General features: G+C 40.5%; 1 protein-coding gene across 1 annotated transcript in view; it reads right to left on the bottom strand.

The window, feature by feature from the left end:
• Positions 1-13,549: 13,549 nt before the first annotated feature.
• Positions 13,550-20,954, bottom strand: part of ANKRD31 (ankyrin repeat domain 31) — a 135,946-nt gene continuing 128,541 nt past the window's right edge. Inside the window, exon 24 of the mRNA XM_042988484.1 lies at positions 13,550-13,912. Coding sequence (XP_042844418.1) covers positions 13,767-13,912 — 146 coding nt within the window. The 3' untranslated portion in view covers positions 13,550-13,766. The remainder of the gene's footprint in view (positions 13,913-20,954) is intronic.

A 20,954-nucleotide genomic window follows, 5' to 3' on the forward strand; every position in this document is an offset into this window, starting at 1 on the left:
CGGGAGAAATATCTAGGAACAGCGTGGGAAGGTGGAGCTTTATGGCCAATAAATAGGGTACAAAGTTGTTTTCCGTCAGTGCCTACATGCCAAATAGACACTCGAAGGCTTCCTTTTTACCCGAGAAAGCGGGGCGGGGTGGGGGTGGGGGGTCGGTGAGGGCGTCAGGCCTTGAGGGCGTGGGATCCGGTACCAGTCCTGATCCCGGAATAATTGAATGAAAGCAAGCTCAGACCCACTTAACCAACTAAGAAATATCTACAGCTTGAAATATACTAATTTTTGGAAGTGGATGTGATGCAGGCAGGCCAGTCTGAGGACACGGGAGGGGGGTCCCAAAGGACGAGCCAAAAGGATCCTTGGCTTCGGGCAGGATAGAAATCACATGTGGAAAGTTTATGGAATAGCGGGAGTGACCGAGAATAGCAGAGGGAGTGTCTAGGAGACTCCAAAGGGGGAATGAGTCTAGTGGTTGCTTTGGGTTAGGGATTTATATTGGAAAGGTGTCCAGGGTATGTGTTCCTTGAGGATTCCAGGAGAGGGGCCAAAGGCACAATGACAGGTGAATATTAGGTGTTATTTTAGAAGGTCCGCGGTGTTGATGCCAGCCTCAGCCCAGATTTGATCGAAGCTAATGTCCTGGAATGAGTTTTGGATCTGGCTCTTCTTAGATGTTATCAGGTGTCTGAGAACTTAGGACAGAACTCAGAGAATAACTTTCTTATTTCCCCCTTGGAGTGGGAACATAGCTCCTCTGGTTTATGCAAACGCAAAAAATAGAACATGAGTAAATGGGGCCTAGCAGAAGAACAGCAGTGATGGAGCCTTTCTAAAAATGGAGTCCCTTCCGTTTCCCTATCTCAGATGCTTTATCTGTGCTGGCAGTTGTCTACTTCCAGAAGTCTCCTGCAGCACTCCTGTTCCTTTTAGGGCCAGAGGCTCCTAGGGCCTGACTTTTAGAACAGGAGGCCCACGAGGCAAGTCAGTCACAGCTGGTTTGCTGCTTCCTTCAGTGTCAGTCCGTGTTGACTAAGGGCTTGCCGTATGCCTGGTTGGTGGGTGGAGAGCCAGATAAGACCAGACTCTGACACCCAGTGAATCCCAACTAGGGAGCACTGCATAAGACTCCGTATCCTTTACTCCCAGGATCTAGAGTCTGTCCACAGTAGGAGAGACTCTGAGACTACTCTGCCTCTTAAAAACTTCTCTGTGCCAGGGGAGCAAATACTTCAAGATCCATTTTGCAGACACTTTCAAGTAAATGGCCAGCTTTACACTCATCTCCTTTTCCCCAGTGGGACCTCCTTTTTCTGCAAGAGTCACTAAAGATCAGGTAATTCACTCTGCTTGTCTCCCCCGTCTGCACACGAAGAAGATGATGATAAAAACAAGTAAGGCTTCTATCATCCATCTTGGGCGCTATTCTAAGATATCTATACAGACTCCTTTAATCATCACAAAGTTACGAAAGAGGTGCCATTTCTATTCTGATTTTATAGATGACAAGAGGGAAGCAGGTGAAGTGAAATAAGTTGCCAATAAATGGAAGAGCCAGAACTCAGACCCTGATGGGCTGCCCCAAGTATCCATGCTGTTAATAGCTGAGGAGACTGAGGCCTCTGAGCCTGGGATTTGAATGGCCCACCGGCCCACACCAGCCCCCACTCGCACCACCGAAGCTTCTGGTTATCTCAAGCAAGGGGCGTTACGAAAGCCACACTCACAGAATTCCTCCCAAAGAGACCAGTTTTCTTATTCTGAATATATCCAATCAAAAGTGGTTATCCAGGGGCATCTGGGTGGCTCAGTCGGTAAAGAGTCCAACTTCTGCTCAGGTCATGATCTTGCAGTTTGTGAGTTAGAGCCCCACATCAGGCTCTGTGCTGACCTCTCAGAACCTGGATCCTGCTTCAGATTCTGTGTCTCCCCCTCTTTCTGCCCCTCCCATGCTCATGCTGTCTCTCAATAATAAATAAATGTTAAAATTTTTTTTTTAAAAAGTGGGTATCCATTCACTCACTTGCTCCCCTGTCTCCAACTCCCAGATCAACCTACTAGTCATAAAGCAAACTGTTTCTATGATGGGACCTTAAAAAACACCTTTAGCATAAAGTTTGGGCACGTTGTTTTCAATTGTTCTATATTCAGACCATGCCCATTCTCTCCCTGCCCTCTCTATTCACTGCCATCAATTAGTCCCTTTCCTTAAAACAGTGCCCCAAGTCTTCCAAAAGCTGATTGTCCAAGGCTGGATGGTGGCCACGGAAGGTCTCTGCTACGCTGTGCAGCACGCTCAGTATTCCTGTTAGTTTCCCAGAGCTGCCGTAACAAATTACCACGAACTAGGTGACTTAAAACAGTAGAAATGTATTCTTTCACAGTCTGGACCCAGAAGCCTGAAATTAAGGGGTTGGCAGGGCCATGCTCCCTCTGAAAGCTCTAGGGAAGAATACTCCTCTGTCTCTTCCTCGCTTGCGGTGGTCAAGGGCACTCCTTGGCGCTCCTCGGCTTGCAGAAACATCACTTCAGACTTTGTTTCCTTTACTACGTTAGCCTTCTTTTGTGTGTGTGTGTGTGTCTTCTCTGTGTCCAAATTTCTGTCTTCTTTAGGGTTATCAGACACTGGATTTATGACCACCCTAATCCAGTATGACCTCATCTTAACTTGATTACATCTGCAAAGACCCTATTTCCAAATAAGGTCAGGTCCACAGGTTCTGGGTGGACATGAATTTTGGGAGGACACTATTCCACCAAGTACCAGCCCTAAAAGTCACTGTTAATGAAAATGTTTGCTTGAGCTAAGGATGCAAAGAGTTATAAATCACAGGGCCTCTCCTCCAAGTAAGACATTGTACTTACAGACATAGTCCCTGTACCCAGAACATCAATAACCAACAGGACAGGAGATGCCAAGCTCCAAATGATGGGCCAAATGACAGCCATGCTCAGGAAGTCAGCCAAGGGGACACAGTCACTGAGGACACCACTAAAGCACATCACTCCGAGCAGAGGGCAATCTAAGCACACCCTTGTAGGAAAGCAAAGATAAGTAAGGATAGCTTATCAAAAGCACAGCTGTGAGTGGGGAAGGCGTGCCTGGCAGAATTTTACTTCTGAAGTTTTACTGCAGAAATGAGAGGCTAAAAGGACACCTACCATATGGAGTATAAAAACATGGTAGATTATTTGGCCACAATAATGGTATGTTGCAATGCCATTGCAATTAGCATGCTTTAAAGTGCTCTTTCCTTTCATTAATTTCATTCGGACTTTTTTTTTTTAATGTTCTATTTATTTTTGAGAGAGCACAAGTGGGAGAGGGGCAGAGAGAGAGAGGGATGAAGGATCTGTAGGGAGCTCTGAGCTGCCAGCACAGAGCTGGATGCTGGGCTTGAACTCACGAAACACAAGATCATGACTTGAGCTGAAGTTGGATGCCCAACTGACTGAGCCACCCAGACGCCCCTCATTTGGTCTTTATAACAATCAGAGTGTCATCAGAGAAAAGGACATTATATCTTACATCTAAGGATCCTGGGGCTCCAAGGGGGCAAGTAATTTCCTCAGGTCAAACAGCAAATCAGTTGTAGAATTGGTATGAAACACACTGGCCTCAATAGTCCTTGTTCAGGAATTTCCTTACCAAATGATGTTTTCCCCTGGGTGAGCCTTCCAGTACTGGCTGTGTTGTCCTTGGCCCAAGGAAAGCGTCTGAAGAACAGGGTAATCCTGTAAGAAATGAAAAGCCTTCCTAAAGCCATGTGAATTCCAAATTGGAATTGTGATAAACCTCCCCCAGACATCTGAATTGGTTTCACTAAACCTTCTGAGTATTTTTGGCTGTATTAAAGAATCTCCTTTGGCCTTCTAGAAACATAATAGGATACAGTGGCCTTCTGAGAAGCTCAGCTGATTACCTCATGAAAATAGAGGTTGGAGAAGTTGAGATGTTGGATACAAAAGGCAACAAATTACATCACAAAATGGTAAGCTGACAAAAACTGATAATCACAATTTCGTGTTGGATCTCACCAGTGTGGAGTCGTGTGCAGATGACCAGATCTTGGCATGTTTGAAAGATTTTCCACTAAGTATCTGTAACTGTGGCAAGCAGCTGGAAGTAAGCAGAAAGTCTAACCTTGGGCTGAGTATCTGATGATTGATGTGTATTTTCCTGGATTTTCCTTTACTTAGTAATCCGGGAACTTGCTGTATCCTCTGCTGGCTGTGTTTAATGGTATGTTTAAGGATGAAATGCTTTTGAATCTAGTGTGATTCACTGAGTTCTTACCTGTGCAAAGTGCTACACTGGTTGCTACAAGAGAATACAAAAATATAAGAGACAGTCCCTGACCTTGAAGAAAAGCCCATATCATTTAGGAGAGATGAGATGTAGAAATTAAAAATGGTATAAGTGGGGCTGCAATGATATTCTCAGCAGCTTCTCATCAATCAGTTGTCTGTTCAGATGCAACTTCTCTTGCCACCGTTTTTACAACAATGGCTTCCTGTACCTCCATATCACCTTCTAGCCCTTTATCTTGCTCTCTGGCCTTTATGACATTTGTCACTATCTGAAATTAACTTCTTTGCTTGTTTACTCTGCTCCTAGACAGAGGACATGGAATTGTCTCGTTTTTTGGTGTATTCCTAGCAGCTAAAAACAATGCTGGGCACATATTTGGTGCTCATTAAAATTTTCCAAACAAATGAATGAAGTACATATTAATCAACTGAAAATGGGCCAAGATAAGTTAAATTAATGTAGTGTTTCCCACATTTGACTGATAAAACTTATATGGGCACTATCAAAAAATTTTTTGTGAAGGTTTTGATTCAGTAAGCCTGGAATGGGGCCCAGGAATCTGTATTTTTAAGAAGCATCCCAAATGATTCTTTTAATGGGACAAGTTTGAGAAACAGAGGATTAATGCAGTGATTGATGCATTGATGGTGGTTGGAAAAAAAAAAAAACAAAACTGAAGTTACAAGATCAGTTTCCAAAGATCAGTGGCTGCTCACTGGAATCACCTGGGAGAGATTTAAAAAACCCTGTGGGTGCCTGGGTGGCTCATTTGGTTAAGCAGCCTGCTCTTGATTTCAGCTCAGGTCAGGTACTCCTGGTTAGTGAGTCAGCTGCGCTGACAGCACAGAGCCTGCTTGGGATTCTGTCTCCCCCTCTTTGCCCCTCCCCCCCACATGGGTACACGTGCTTGCTCTCTCTCACTCTCTCTCTCTCTCTCAATAAATAAATAAACTTACAAAAAAAAAATCCCGACAGCACAGACACTACTCCAGATCAATGAAACTAGAATCTCTTGGGATGAGGCCTAGCTTTGGTCTGGGTTTTAACATTCATCAGGTGTTCCTAATAAATATCCAAGACTGACAATCCCCTGAGATCTGCAGAAATATTTTATAAGTACTCCATGTATATTGCTAGGTTGTGGTCCAGTGGCTTCCAGCTTCTTGTCTCCCACAGCTAGAATCCTTGATCTCCTAGTTTGGAAGAAACACATGCAGACACTTACACAATAACCCAATTTGGGGAGAACTATAGTCACTTTTTGCTATTGTAAAACATGTTATTGGGGCGCCTGGGTGGCTCAGTTGGTTAAGTGTCTGACTTCGGCTCAGATCATGAGCTCGTGGTTGGTGGGTTCGAGCTGTGTGCTGACAGCTCAGAGCCTGGAGCCTGCTTCCAATTCTGTGTCTCCCTCTCTCACTGCCCCTTCCTCGCTTGCATTCTGTCTCTCTGTCTTAAAAATAAACAAACATTAAAAAAATTTAACAAAAAAGGTTATTTAAAGCAACAACTGAATAAAATCTCATGTACTTCATGGCCAGAGAAAAAAACACATACAATATTTTGAAGGTGAGAAAGCCAACGCCCCTTGAGCATAGCCTAGATGGTTAGAATGAGTCATAGAGAGTAAAAATGCTACGCTTATAATAAAATGGGGGAAAACAGGGGCACCTGGATAGCTTAGTCAGTTAAGTGTCCGACTTTGGCTCAGGTCATGATCTTACAGTGTGTGGGTTCAAGCCCCGTGTCGGGCTCTGTGCTGACAGCTCGGAGCCTGGAGCCTGCTTCGGATTCTGTGTCTCCCTCTCTCTCTCTGCCCCTCCCACACTCACAATCTGTCTGTTTCTCTCTCTCTCTCTCTCTCTCTCTCTCTCTCTCAATAAATAAAAAAAAAAAAAAAAGGGAGGAAACATAGGAGAATCCTGAGTTTCTCTTGGAGGCCTACAGAAAGGTGAGAGGTGGCCCAGGAAAGAGAGAAAGGGGAAGATGTGGAAAGAGTCTATAACAGTGGTTCTCAATCTGGCTGCATATTAAAATCACCTAAGGTGCTTAAGAAATTACCAATCCCAGACTCATTCTCAAAGATTTTCTGTATTAAGTATAGGGATGTAGTGTGTGTGTGTGAGAGAGAGAGAGAGAGAGAGAGAGAGAGGGAGAGAGAGATGCAGCAAGGTTGTTAATCACAGGTTCAGAGAGGGGAGCCCGGGCAACTTACCCCTCATAACAACAACAGCTATCATTTATTTTTTTATTTTTTTTAACGTTTTTTATTTTTATTTTTATTTTTGAGAGAGTCAGCACAGACCCTGACTCTGGGCTTGAACCCACAAACGTGAGATCATGACCTGAACTGAAGTCCGTTGCTCAACTGACTGAGCCACCCAGGCGCCCTGACAGCTATCATTTATTGAGCAACCCCTCTGTGCCAGCCACAGTGGCTGATGCCTGCTTTATGCAGCTTACCTCATTGAATCCTCACATACATCTGAGGAGGAAGGTACGTTGGTAGCTCCATTTACAGCCCTGGAAACCCAGAGAGGGTCACAAGGTTCCCTAATTAGAGAGTGGCAGAGCTAGGATGTCGGCCCAGAGCCTGCTCTCATATCCACTGTCTTGTCCTGCTTCAACCAAGGCAGGGTCTGATGAGGACGTCCTTAAGGAGAAACTCCCTGTGGCAGAGGCCATGTCCAGTCATTAAGTTTTGTGCTGTACTGTGCTGGAACTCCTTCCCCTTTATCAACAAGCCTTCCGGGAAGCCCCTGCTCCACAACAGCTGGGGTGGGTGGTGCTTTGGGGAAAGGACCAGGTGGGGTGAGATCAGCATGAGGCAGAGGGATATGGGAGGTGGTGAGAGCATTAGTGGCTGAGAGCAGTGTCCAAGGACCAAGCTGACCAGTAGGCTGATGGAGTTTCACAGAAAAACAGCTACAGTAGAGAATGTAGAGGAACAGCAGCAGAGGGACCAAAAATGGGGCAGTGGCGGACTTTGCCCTGTGTGTTGACTGAGCGGCTCAAGTCTTTCCCCTTGGCTTCTATAGGAAAGGGACCTCCACCATTTTAGAGAGGGGCTCTCTGGGCTTGCGTTACAACACATAAAATAATTTGTGACAGAGAGCCAGGTTCTTTCACATTTGACTGTCTACTTATTTATTTATCCTGGATACCTTTTTTTTTTTTTTTTTGGTTAAGTATCAAAATTTTCTTAAACCTCTCCATATCTACCACTAGCATTTCTGTTTCGGGGACATTTTTTACACGAGGAAACCTAATTTTTGTTTTGTTCTGTTTAGTCATTTCGTAACAGTTAATGTGTAGGCATAATGAGCAGAGAACAAAAATGCTGTGCCGAGGTGAAGATGTTGGGTGATTGGCAAGTCTCACCCACCAGCTGGGTAACTTGTCTCACCACTTCCTGGCCTCCGGCTTTGAAGGACATGACCCAACTTCATATCTCAGCCAACCTGCCAGACGTCATGGAACTTTAAGGTGTCTTGTGAAAATCTAAAAACAGAAATGTTAACTGCTTTTACTTTTAGAAATACCACTATTTACATTACAGCTTCAAATGTTTGCATCTGCCGTTCCTACTTTAAAGTCCCTGGCAAAGTAGCCTAAATGAAAGAATGTGAAGTAACAAATATGTCCAAGGAATTTAAGGTTAACCATGCAGCCTGTACTCAGGGCTTAAACAGAGACTGAGGCAAGCTGATCTGACATGGCCTCAAATTCTGTTCCTCTTATTTAGGTCCATAAAAGAATTATGGATGTGAGAACATTATGATTAAGTTTAAGCAGAAGCTTACTGTATTTCTTGGCTTTAACAAGTTTAAGAATGATATAGCCCTGGTATCCTTCTGTGAAATAGGCTTCAACATAAATGTGCTGAGGAGAAATAGGAGAGGGTGTCCAAAGAAATACACATGGTGGGTATGTGCTGTTACTCCTCATGGAACTGGGAATCCAAAGGGACTTAAAAGTCCAGGTCCTCTGGGCACATGCATTCCTTTAAAAACAACAGGACAGTTTCCCATGAAAATTGAGTTTGGGCAATATTTCAGATGAATAAGCTTTACTCATTCTTTGTATCGGAACTCCCTAGATTGAGAAAGAGAGAGCCCAAGAACAGATACCAATGTGTTCATATTGCAACTCATCCAGTAAGACTGCTGCATTCCATTTGCCACTTATGTCTCCGTCTGCCATGACTACCTGTCATTCACTGAAGTGAGCAAATACTGACTCCCTCAGAGTGTGTAGGAGGAAGGAGTCGATACGGTCGTCATCACTCAAAATGATGTCAATACTCTTGTAATCATTTTGTATATATATAATCAGGCAAATACTTTTGGTTGAGAGAGAGGAAATATATGGTAGCTGACAGCATGAGTTCTGAAGCCAGATTATTAGGTTTGAATCCCAGCTTTACCACTTGGTAGCTGTGTGACTTTGGGCCAAGTTACTTCATTCTGTCCCTCAGTTTCCTTATTTGTAAAACGGGAATAATATCTCTGCCTCATAGGGTGTGGTGAGGATTAAATGAGTTATTACACTGAAAGTGGTTAACAATGACTGGTACATATTAAGTGTTCAATAAATATTGCTCTTAGCCCAACTCTTCCCCCTCACACATGTGTTTGGTGTTTTTGTTTGTTTGTTTGTTTTACTGACAGATTCTGGAATCCGTACAACTGACTACTCTCCTGCACATGGGCAAATCCTTTTTCCTCTCAACCAATCAAGTTAATCCTACTTCCCAGGCCAGTGACTAGTTTACAAACGGGCAGATGGCATAATTCTAGCCAATGAGACACAATGTCCCGGTGTGGTCGTGGTGCTCGGAAAAGATGTGCATTGGAAGAAAGTTATTTCTGTTCTTCGTCTAATGAGGCTGTTTCTACATGTACACCTCCTGTAACAGCCCAGCCATCTTGGCACTGTGAAGGGAGCTGGAAGAAAGATGGAAACAACAGTGACAATGTTGAGTTGAAGAATTAATGAAGTCTAAAGTTTCTACCTCTGGACTCGTTATAGGAAATAAATTTTCCTTATTGTTTAAGCCATTTTTGAGTAGGGTTTTCTATTGTTGTACCTGAAACCTTCTAACTGGTTGATATTTCTTGAGCATCTAGTATGTTTGAGATATTTTATGGAAATAAGGTATAAATCTCTAAGCCTGATCTCAACAAGTTTTCCAGCTATTTGCAGGGAGATGAACCATGAGGACGAATAACACCAGGCTGTAAATATTCGGTGCTTGGATCAGGGTGGTCTGAGAAAGCAATATGTGAGGTCATATATGAGGAGAGGGCTCAAAGAGTAAAGAACACATAGATGGGCAGAAGAGAGAGGGAATATTCTAGGTAGTATAAACAAATGTATGGGAGAGTTAGGGATTGCACTAACTTGCTCAGAGCGCCATTACAGAATGCCACAAACTGGGTGGCTTAAACAACAGTTACTTCTCATAGTTCTGGAGTGTAGAGATCCAAGATCAAGGATTCAGCAGTGTTGATTTCATTCTGAGCCCTCTGTCCTTGGTTTGCAGATGGCTGCCTTCTTGCTGTGACTCACATAGTCTTTAAAAAAAATTTATTTTTAATGTTTGAGAGAGAAAGAGACAATGAGCAGGAGAGTGGCAGAGGGAGAGGGAGATACAGAATCCGAAGCAGGCTCCAGGATCTGTGCCGTCAGCACAGAGCCTGATGCGGGGCTCAAACCCATGCACAGCAAGACCATGACCTGAGCCAAAGTTGGGCGCCCAACTGACTGAGCCACCCAGGCGCCCCTCACATCATCTTTTATTTGTACATGTGCATCTCTGTTATCCCTCAATGTGTCCACATTTCTTCATATAAGTACAAGAGACTGTATGAAGACCTACCTTACTGGCCATATTTTAATTTAATCACCTCTTTAAAGGCCCTATTTCCACATATAGTCACATTTTGAGGTCTCAGGGGTTAGGACTTCAACATATGAATTTTGAGGAGACACAATCCAGCCTATAATAGGGACAAAGAAAGAATGACTTGCTTTTAAGAGTGAGTCAAGGACTGGAGATTATTGGCAGATGAAGCTCAAAGGTTATGTTAGGACCAGAGAGTGGGGGGACTGGAATGTTGGGCCTAGATTTTACTCTTGCAGCAGCAGGGAAGGAAAAGAGATCTTTAAGAATAATTTGGCACACTGTGCATGTTTTATAAAGAACTGGGTGAGGGAAATGGGGTAGGATTGCTGTTGCACATAGTCTAGATATGCACTGATAAAATTACTGAACTCAGGGAAGTAAGGTGGAGGGAAATGAACGAAAGAGAAATTGAGAAAAGAACAAGATGTATGCTTGGACATTCCCAGCAATCAGACCCGTGGTCTGTGCCATAGTAATTCAACTCATAAAAAGAAGTATGATTTTATCATAATAGGATTGTGAGGTCTGGGACATTGTGGTTCCAGCTTCCTAACAGGACTACCTGTCTGAAAGGGAATAGGCTTCTTGGTTGAGTATGGAGTATCCTAGAGGTGGTCAAGAAGTTAATGTTATAGAAAGGATACAAATATCAGGTAGAAGACTGGATTGTTAGCTATTCTTGGAGGTCCCATACATGGCTTAAGGCCAGAAGCTTGAGGGTTTCATTTAGAACTCAAAATAGCCAAAACATCTAGCAAACACTCCACACTGTTGTTTTCTCACGGGGATGATCTGGGGTATCCATAGCTCTCTGAACTCCAGACCCTTTTGTTGTTTAGTTTGGACAAGACTCAGCATGCCTCAAGGGCACTGGGGATTATGTTAGTTACCAGTTGGTAGATACATTCTTAATGGGCTTAGAAAATTAAGTTTAAGAATTTGACCATTAAGATGAAAACTCAGAATTTTAAGTTCTTGTACTATCAACTTAGAATGTATGACTTTTGTAAATTGTAATCACTAAACAAAATACCTGCTTAAGTTATTCTTTAAAACCTATTTTTTTAAGTTTCAAAAGAAGCATGTGTTGGTTTTTTTTAAGTTGAATCTACACTGCAAAAGCATCCTTCCACCCTTCCCAGTCCAACTCTCTTAAGGGCAGACACTACAAATTGTTTTCTTTCTGGCATTCCAGAGCATTTACTCGACATACCTGCACCCCACCCCCCATGCTCATTATCTACAAGTACACATTTCATGACTCATCAAGTATATGTCACACACATAATATAAATACATGCATATTTATTGGCTATAAAAATTATATACACACTCAAAGGCACATTTTTTATTCAACACAATCAGGACTTGCATTAACCACTACCTATCAACGTGAATTTTTTCATTTATATATATAATTTCTCATGTTAGTACATATATTTGCAAATGAGTCATGTTTTAAACATTTCCTTAAATAACAAAAGCCAAATAGGCCACCTCATGTACATTATTCAAGATTTAGGGGCACCTGGGTGGCTCAGTTCATTAAGCGTCTCTTGGTTTCAGCTCCAGTCATGATCTTATGGTTTCATTAGTTTGAGCCCCACATTGAGTTTGGGATTCTCTCTCTCCTTCTCTGTCCCTCCCCCACTCACTCTGTCTCTCTCTCAAAATAAATGAATAAACTTAAAAAAAAAAAGATTTACAAAAATAGGGAGGCCTGGGTAGCTCAGTCGGTTAAGCATCTGGCTCTTGATTTCAGCTCAGGTCATGATCTCACAGTTTGTGACATCGAGCCCTGTGTTGGGCTCAGCGCTGAGTGTGGAGCCTGCTTGGGATTTTCTCTCTCCACTGCCCCTCCCCCCTCCCCACCATTCCCCTGCTTGCATGATCTCTCTTAAAATAAATAAATAAATAAATAAACATTAACAAAATTCTATAATGTTAAAAAAAAGAATTAGAAAAATATGGTAATATGAAGAAATGATAATAGCGTAAGAAACTTGTTAGTTCTCAAATATTACGACATGTAGGGGTATTCTAACCTGAACATTTTCAATGGACAAGAAGAAAAATGATCCAAGATGTCTTTACACTTTTATTAATATGCAAACCTTTCCAGGTGCTTCCTTTTCAGATATTTAAAATTTTTACTTGAACAAGAACACATGCATAGTACGCATTTCAAAAGGTGCCAAAGAGCACATGTGGTTCAGAGTCCCCCTTTCTTCTCAGTTCACTAGCCCCACGATTTTTCTTCCCACAGACAACTGTTAACCAGTTTCCCATGTATTCTAAAGATATTTAAGACTCTATACATTTAAAATAAGAAAATATCAAAAAAGCAAGATTGTATCTCCCAAAGTCTAACACTTATGAGAGTAATTTTTATCACAGTTTGGTTCCTCTACCCAGATGACCCAAGCCACGGAGTCAAAAAGCTTCTTTGGGTGCCTAGGTTAATGACAGATAGGCAAAGAATAAGATGGCAATCACAGGATTAAGATAGACCCTTGAGGGGTGCCTCGATGGCTTACTGGTTGAGTTGGACTCTTGATTTTGGCTCAGGTCATGATCCCAGGGTCAGGAGACTGAGCCCTGTGTTGAGCTCTGCACTGGTGTGGAGCCTGCCTAAGATTCTCTCTCATTCTGTCTCCTTTGTCCTTCCCTCATGCACACATGCATCCTCTCTCAAAAAGACAGACAGACCCTTGAGAACTCTTGCCAAGTTTCCTTTTTTAAATTTATTCAGGGGAGGGGGGGACAGAGAAAGAGAGAGAATCCCAAGTAGGCTCTGTACTGACATGGTGGCTCTATCTAAGGAATCCTGAGATCATGACCTGAGCAGAAATCAAGAGTCAGATGTTCAACCAATGTGCCATCCAGGTGCTCCCCAAGTTTCTCTTATAAAAATCTTTCTTACAAAAAAAAAAAAATAAAAATCTTCATGACAATGTAGCAAAAGGTTAAGTATATCCTATTTAAAATAATCAGCCACCAAATCAACATTTGATTCATTTTTTGTTCTAAGACTTACCATAGTTACAGTTTTATCTATGCTAAATTTTATGAAATTTAAAATAAACCTCTTTCATAATTTTATATTTTGGTCACAAGATAAGTTCCAAAGTAAATGGGGGAAGGTACCAGGACATTAAGTTCTTGTTTTAAGTAGATACCCTTTAGCCTGGCCTTTTCAGGACCATTTATCAATCTTTTTTTAATCCTTACTTCCCTTTAGTTAACTGTTATTTATACAAAGGTAGAAGTATTGACTCAAAGATGAGTTTTACATTTATGTTAATAAAAAGAAAGCCAGAGATTCAATGTGGTTTAATTCAAAAACGCCTTTATTACAATGGCAAAAAAGTATTTTATCTAACTACAATAGTTTGAGTTCTATTTTTTCTTACAATAGTAAACACACATCTTAAGTAGCAACTCATAAAGCATGTATTAAAATAGGCCCTCCCGCCCATATAAGATAAAATATGAATGTGGCTTAATAATATGAACAAATACCTATTAAATTATTAAGAAAACAAGGTTTTAGAATGTTAGCTCTTCGCATTCCACATAGAACTTCCAATGTTGATCCATTATATGGCATGGGAGAAATTCTTGATCGCTGATTAATAGAACTTCTTTTATTTGTAGATAATGTGGGATGCTTTGCATTGACTCTCTGGAAGTTCCTATTTAAAGAAGAACCAACAAATTAAACCCTATTTTTAAAAAAATAATATTTAAATTTGCTTATTACAAATCTTAGACCCTAGTCAAGTCTACTGAGCACAAAATGAGATTTCTGACCAAGTCATAATTCACTCACTCCATTTTCCATACCCAAGATAAAGCTATAAATCAGCATTGACTTATCTTGGGAAAAAGAAGCCTGTCTGCAGTATAAAACAGCAAGGCAAGAAAAGGATGACTGCAGCTTCTGAAGGTGGTTATATAAACCCCTCTGTGCCATAATTTCCAGTAAATTGAGAATGAAACAGTAGTGAGGACTAAATGGGATAATGCGTGTCAAATGATTGGCTACTGAGTAGCATATAGCAAATATTCAATAAATATAAGCTGCTATTATTATCGTTATTTCTTACTGAAAATAGTATTAGGCTGGAAGACAGATAATCAGTTTTCTAGGCCACACAAACTTGTGTTGTCTCATGCAAGTTTTATGGCTTCTCCGGCCCAGTACAACTCGGAAAATAGCCACAGTGTGAACATTTGGCTCTTCTCGTTCCTCCTCGTCTCCAAAAAAGACCGCACAGCTAACTAATGAACCATTCTACTCATGCAAGAAGTAGGAAGAAACCCATTTTCCTCAAGCGAGATCACCAAATATTAGATATTCTGCACAAATCTCCTTAAACTGAATTGCTAGCTTCATCACTAGGCAAAAGGACAGGCTCATGCACCTATTCATGTTATCTAGTGGCCTAAATTAGCACTTCAAAATGACAAGCTAATTAGTTAGGTTAAAAATAATTTTAACTTTTACTTTTCTTTCTCCTGTAACATTTTAAAAAATTCCCTTAATAGATCGTAAGTAAAAATAATCAGACTCATTATTTTAACTGATAGTTCACTCCTCAAACATCACTAACCTACGTACTCCTTTCATTCAACCCATGTTACCTCTCTGGTTCTCAGTTTCATCATCTGTAAAATAGGTCCAAGACTAGATGATATAGAAATTTCACTTCTTTGCTTACTCTAGTTATAAATGGGAATGAATATATATATATATATATATATATATATATATATATATAATTTTCCCTTTGATTGGAATTATACTTCTTGGTCAGAAGTGTATATATATACATACACATTCTCATTCTGAACAAGAAGTATAATTCCAGTCAAAGGGAAAATGATTAGGAATTATTTTAATAGATTGTAAAAGTACATCTGCTATAGTTACACTGGGGAAAAAATTCAATTACAGCTATTTAAATACAAAATTCAATGCCTTTTTAAAATAAAAGGATTCTAAAGGCTAAACATGGTGGTAGAGTATTAGGTGATTTGATATTTAAAACTAAATTAATAGTATGAGATAGATTTATATTGATAAGATCAAGAGCCATCTGTGAAAACTATACTGGAATCAAGAAACAGACTTGGACATTATATTTTGAAGTTTAAATTATTTAAGCCCTTTCTTTATGGGAAAATAAATTTTATACGTGGTTTCTTAAGCTGAACTGGGTTTGAGACAGTTGACTTTATATGTAAAGTGTTCATGTTTTTTTCTGTGTTGTACAGACATCAGGTCTGGAGTTTTACTAATAAGAAACTCATCAAAGGCCTAAGGTCTGTAAAACAATCTGGCAGAGGGCCTGGCACACGGCAGGTGCTCAACAGATAAATTAGTTTTCTTCTCTTTTCTCCCCTATCAGTGGATATATATCCTCCACTTTAAGAATTAGGTCAAAGTTAATCATGATACTAGGATGAAAAAAATTATGATTAAAGTAATGAAAAACAATCAAGAATCATCAACAGGAGCTGAAATAAACACCTTCTGCTCTGTTATCAGGCACCCATCTTCCTTAGGTGTTTAAGTTTGAAGAAGTTCTTAACCACATAAAACAGAAGCACCTGTGAATGTTTGTGCTCTCTGTTACACATACTTTTACAGAGCAATGAAGCACAGTAATAGCACTGGAATGAACAAAACACTTTCTTTAAAGTAATTTATTTACAACATATTATCAGTAGGTCAAGGACAGTTTTTAGCAAAATCAAAAAAGAGTCTTTTTTTTTTCTGAAAAAGCATGTTCTATTTTCAAATGAAGAAATGATGAAAGAAAATGATATAATTAATATGCATTAAATGATGGCTTGGGAAAAGAAAGACTTCAGGAGATACTCTTTTTTTCTTAGATGAATACATTTGACATAATTTTCTTTGAGTGTTTTAACTACTGTGCTGACAGGGGACATAGATACATATAAGTAAGATTGGCTTTCTGAGTAAATAATGAATTGTGATCTACATTAACAGATTTTTTTTAAGTACTGTAAAAAAGATTGATATGTCTGTACACAGTGATCACAAATTATGTAGAAGTTTGGGAATGTTCATTTTTTCCTTCCAATTTATTCTGAAATATCAGTGAAGATTTCCTCAATAACACAAGAAACTACAGCCAAGCAGGCAGAGGCTTAAGAGGAAGTTGTGAAATTTCAAGGGAAAATGCACCATAGATTCACTCCATTTTATAGCTTCTAAGGACTTTAGCGATATATATATATCAGGATTTCACCAACAGAATTTCATTTTTTTTAGAAATAATTATTTTATTAATTGTCCATTGATAATTAAATTCATTGTTAATTTATATTCATATTTTTCCCACACTATTTTTTTTTCAATATATGAAATTTATTGTCAAATTGGTTTCCATACAACACCCAGTGCTCATCCCAAAAGGTGCCCTCCTCAATACCCATCACCCACCCTCCCCTCCCTCCCACCCCCCATCAACCCTCAGTTTGTTCTCAGTTTTTAACAGTCTCTTATGCTTTGGCTCTCTCCCACTCTAACCTCTTTTTTTTTTTTTTTTCTTCCCCTCCCCCATGGGTTTCTGTTAAGTTTCTCAGGATCCACATAAGAGTGAAACCATATGGTATCTGTCTTTCTCTGTATGGCTTATTTCACTTAGCATCACACTCTCCAGTTCCATCTACGTTGCTACAAAGGGCCATATTTCATTCTTTCTCATTGCCACGTAGTACTCCATTGTGTATATAAACCACAATTTCTTTATCCATTCATCAGTTGATGGACATTTAGGCTCTTTCCATAATTTGGCTATTGTTGAGAGTGCTGCTATAAACATTGGGGTACAAGTGCCCCTATGCCTCAGTACTCCTGTATCCCTTGGGTAAATTCCTAGCAGTGCTATTGCTGGGTCATAGGGTAGGTCTATTTTTAATTTTCTGAGGAACCTCCACACTGTTTTCCAGAGTGGCTGCACCAGTTTGCATTCCCACCAACAGTGCAAGACGGTTCCCGTTTCTCCACATCCTCTCCAGCATCTATAGTCTCCTGATTTGTTCATTTTGGCCACTCTGACTGGCGTGAGGTGATATCTGAGTGTGGTTTTGATTTGTATTTCCCTGATGAGGAGCGACGTTGAGCATCTTTTCATGTGCCTGTTGGCCATCCGGATGTCTTCTTTAGAGAAGTGTCTATTCATGTTTTCTGCCCATTTCTTCACTGCGTTATTTGTTTTTCGGGTGTGGAGTTTGATGAGCTCTTTATAGATTTTGGATACTAGCCCTTTGTCCGATGTGTCATTTGCAAATATCTTTTCCCATTCCGTTGGTTGCCTTTTAGTTTTGTTGGTTGTTTCCTTTGCTGTGCAGAAGCTTTTTATCTTCATAAGGTCCCAGTAATTCATTTTTGCTTTTAATTCCCTTGCCTTTGGGGATGTGTCGAATAAGAGATTGCTACGGCTGAGGTCAGAGAGGTCTTTTCCTGCTTCTCCTCTAGGGTTTTGATGGTTTCCTGTCTCACATTCAGGTCCTTTATCCATTTTGAGTTTGTTTTTGTGAATGGTGTGAGAAAGTGGTCTACTTTCAATCTTCTGCATGTTGCTGTCCAGTTCTCCCAGCACCATTTGTTAAAGAGACTGTCTTTTTTCCATTGGATGTTCTTTCCTGCTTTGTCAAAGATGAGTTGGCCATACATTTGTGGCTCTAGTTCTGGGGTTTCCAGAATTTCATTTTTTAAGGATGGTGTTTGTATGATTAAAATCTTTAAAAAAAAATTTTTTTTTTACATTTATTTATTTTTGAGAGACAGAGCCAGACAAAGTGAGAGTGGGGGAGGGGCAGAGAGAGAGGGAGACACAGGATCTGAAGCAGGCTCCAGGCTCTGAGCTGTCAGCACAGAGCCTGACACGGGGCTTGAACTCACGGAGGGCGAGATCATGACCTGAGCCGAAGTAGGACGCTCAACGGACTGAGCCACCCAGGTGCCCCTGATTAAAATCTTTAATTACAAATAGCATATACCTTCAAATCTGTTAATGTACCACATTCTAGCACTCTGGAGTCCACCAACACATTCACCTGAGTTACCAACATGACTAGTTTTTGTGCGGGACTAAGAATAAAGCTCTTCCATCATCTCTGATTCATTGGATAAAGTCTCAAAACAGCAAGATTAAAAACTTTTATCACTAATCTTCGTGACTCAGGATTTTTTTTTTTTTTTTTGAGAGAAAGAGAGAGGGATTGAGTATGCGTGTGCCCAAGTGGGAGTGGGAGAGGGACAGAGAGACTGGGAGAGAGAGAATCCCGACACTGGACTCGATCTTATGACCGAAATCATGACCTGAGCTGAAATCAAGAGTCAGATGCTTAATTAAATGAGCCACCCAGGAGTCCCCAGGAAATTCTTGATACCATGATTCCAAATGATATGAAGAAATAAATTAGTTATTGAGTTTGCTATTTGTCCCATGAAATGCTGACATCATCTGATTAAAGAGGTTTAGGAAATGTTACCAAAGCTAAACAGATTTATTATTTATCATGAAGAGGGGGAAGTAGAAGGATATAGCTCTCTTTTAAGTATCTGGTTGAAAAAATGTGAAGGGCCATTAGTCTTCTATCTCACAGTCAGATGTTGAAGATTCAGATAAAGGAGATAATATTACCTAACCGAAATCCTATTTACAATCTGTTGAATTCTTCACAACAAATTCCATTAAGCCTGTGAGATCTAGGCATGTCTACTTATTAGGACAGTCAATCACAAGTAAATTCAGTTTTAAATTAGCAGTCCTTTGGATCATATTCATGCATCCATTAATTCATTATTATTTGATGAACATTATTCAATGAACATTTACTGGCAAGCTATTGTGCTAGTCTTTGGGGAATATAATAAGGAGCAAAAGCCCAGAAAAGTCTCTCTGAACTCAAAGATCTCAGTCCATCAGGGGGTTAAGATTAGGTAGCCAGCAATTATTTATAATATAGAGTGCTGGGGCACCTGGGTGGCTCAGTCAGTTGGGCGTCCGACTTTGGCTCAGGTCACCATCTCACGGTTTGTGAGTTCGAGCCCCGCGTCAGGCTCTGTGCTGACAGCTCAGGGCCTGGAGCCTGCTTTGGATTCTGTGTCTCCCTCTCTCTCTGCCCCTCCCCTGCTCATGCTCTGTCTCTCTGTCTCTCTCTCCATAATGAATAAACGTTAAAAAAAATTTATAATATAGAGTGTTATGCATAAGATTTGAACATCTATTTGCACAACAGTATGTAATAATCTATATAGTTCTTATAGAGAACAAACTGATGGTTACCAGAGGGCAGATGGGTGGAGGGATGTGTTAAAAGGTGGCGGGGATTAAGGAGGGTACTTGTGATGAGCACCAAGTGTTGTATGGAAGTATTGAATCACTATGTTGTACACTTGAAACTAATACTACACTGTATGTCGACTACTTGGAATTTAAGTAAAAACTTTAAAAAAAGTAAATGAAACTGGAGAGTTTCTCTTTTTTTTACCTTGTCCAAATTTCATTTTTTCCAACACCTATTTGCTTGGTTCCTATACTAGGTCATCTAAACAAGGTGCATCTGCAAGTCAAAGGGAGTGCTACTAATAAATTTGCTGGATTAAGGAATGCCCTGGTCCAGCTGGGATGCATAATCACCCTAGGTTTGGGAAATGTAATAGGTCTTCCTAATTTCTTTACTCCCAGAAAGCACTATTCTGAAGAGTGTGACCGTTAAAAAGTGTAAGAGAACAGATTATGTTCATGATATGAAGCAGGCTGATGAAATCTGTAAGGCCTTGTTTTTCCTTCAAACTTTGTGTATCCTAGAATGTCAGATCCACAGTTTCCATGACATTTTGATATGCAAAAGAGGGAAAAAGATTTTCTCTTGAATGGTTGGCTTGTAATAAGGTTATAGAGTTTACATTTTTCTAATCTGCCAGGTTGTTGGATTTCTGTCAGGTACTACAAAACCAGGTACAGAAGAGTCCTAAATTAAAGAGGTTCAAATAAAGTTCCAACAGCAGCCTACAGAATGCCAGCAGAGACCTGCAGCATCCTAGGCCCAGATGAAGGCAGCAAGAAGTTGGCTGGCATATCGGCACTCCATAGTTCTCAAATTAGTGTTAACACTGTATGAAATATCTAAAGGAAAGAAAATTCAGTACTTCTGTAAACAGTGTTTACGATTTAGAAATTTGTTTATATTGCAGGCAACAGAAGCAGCAGTTCAGAACCCATTTTTTATTTCATGCTCACTTAGCAGGGGAACCATGAGCCCTCTGAGGAAGGAGAGAAATGGCTAGGGTTGGAAATGCCTGCCTAGGGCTAGGAAACCTGAGGAGCAGATAACTTCTGTGAAATAGGAAATAGGGAAGATCCTGTATTTCTGCTCTGATTCTTGAGGTTAGAAACCAGGAGGATAAAGGGTTTGCTTGACTTTCCTGTGTGTGTGTGTGTGTGTGTGTGTGTGTGTGTGTGTGTGTGAGAGAGAGAGAGAGAGAGAGAGAGAGAGAGAGAGAGAGAGAGAGGGACTGAGAGACAGAGATGCAATGTGAGCAAGCATGAGAATGGGTATGCTTTGGGATAGAGGTGAAGGGCTGACTATCAAGAGTTTTCAAATTATTATCTGCATAAGAAATCAGACACTGCTAGTCATTCAAAGTCTATAGTCAGGCTATATAAGAATCACTTAAAAAAATTCAGG

Source organism: Panthera tigris, chromosome A1 (genome assembly GCF_018350195.1).
Source record: "Panthera tigris isolate Pti1 chromosome A1, P.tigris_Pti1_mat1.1, whole genome shotgun sequence".
Classification (NCBI taxonomy): domain Eukaryota; kingdom Metazoa; phylum Chordata; class Mammalia; order Carnivora; family Felidae; genus Panthera; species Panthera tigris.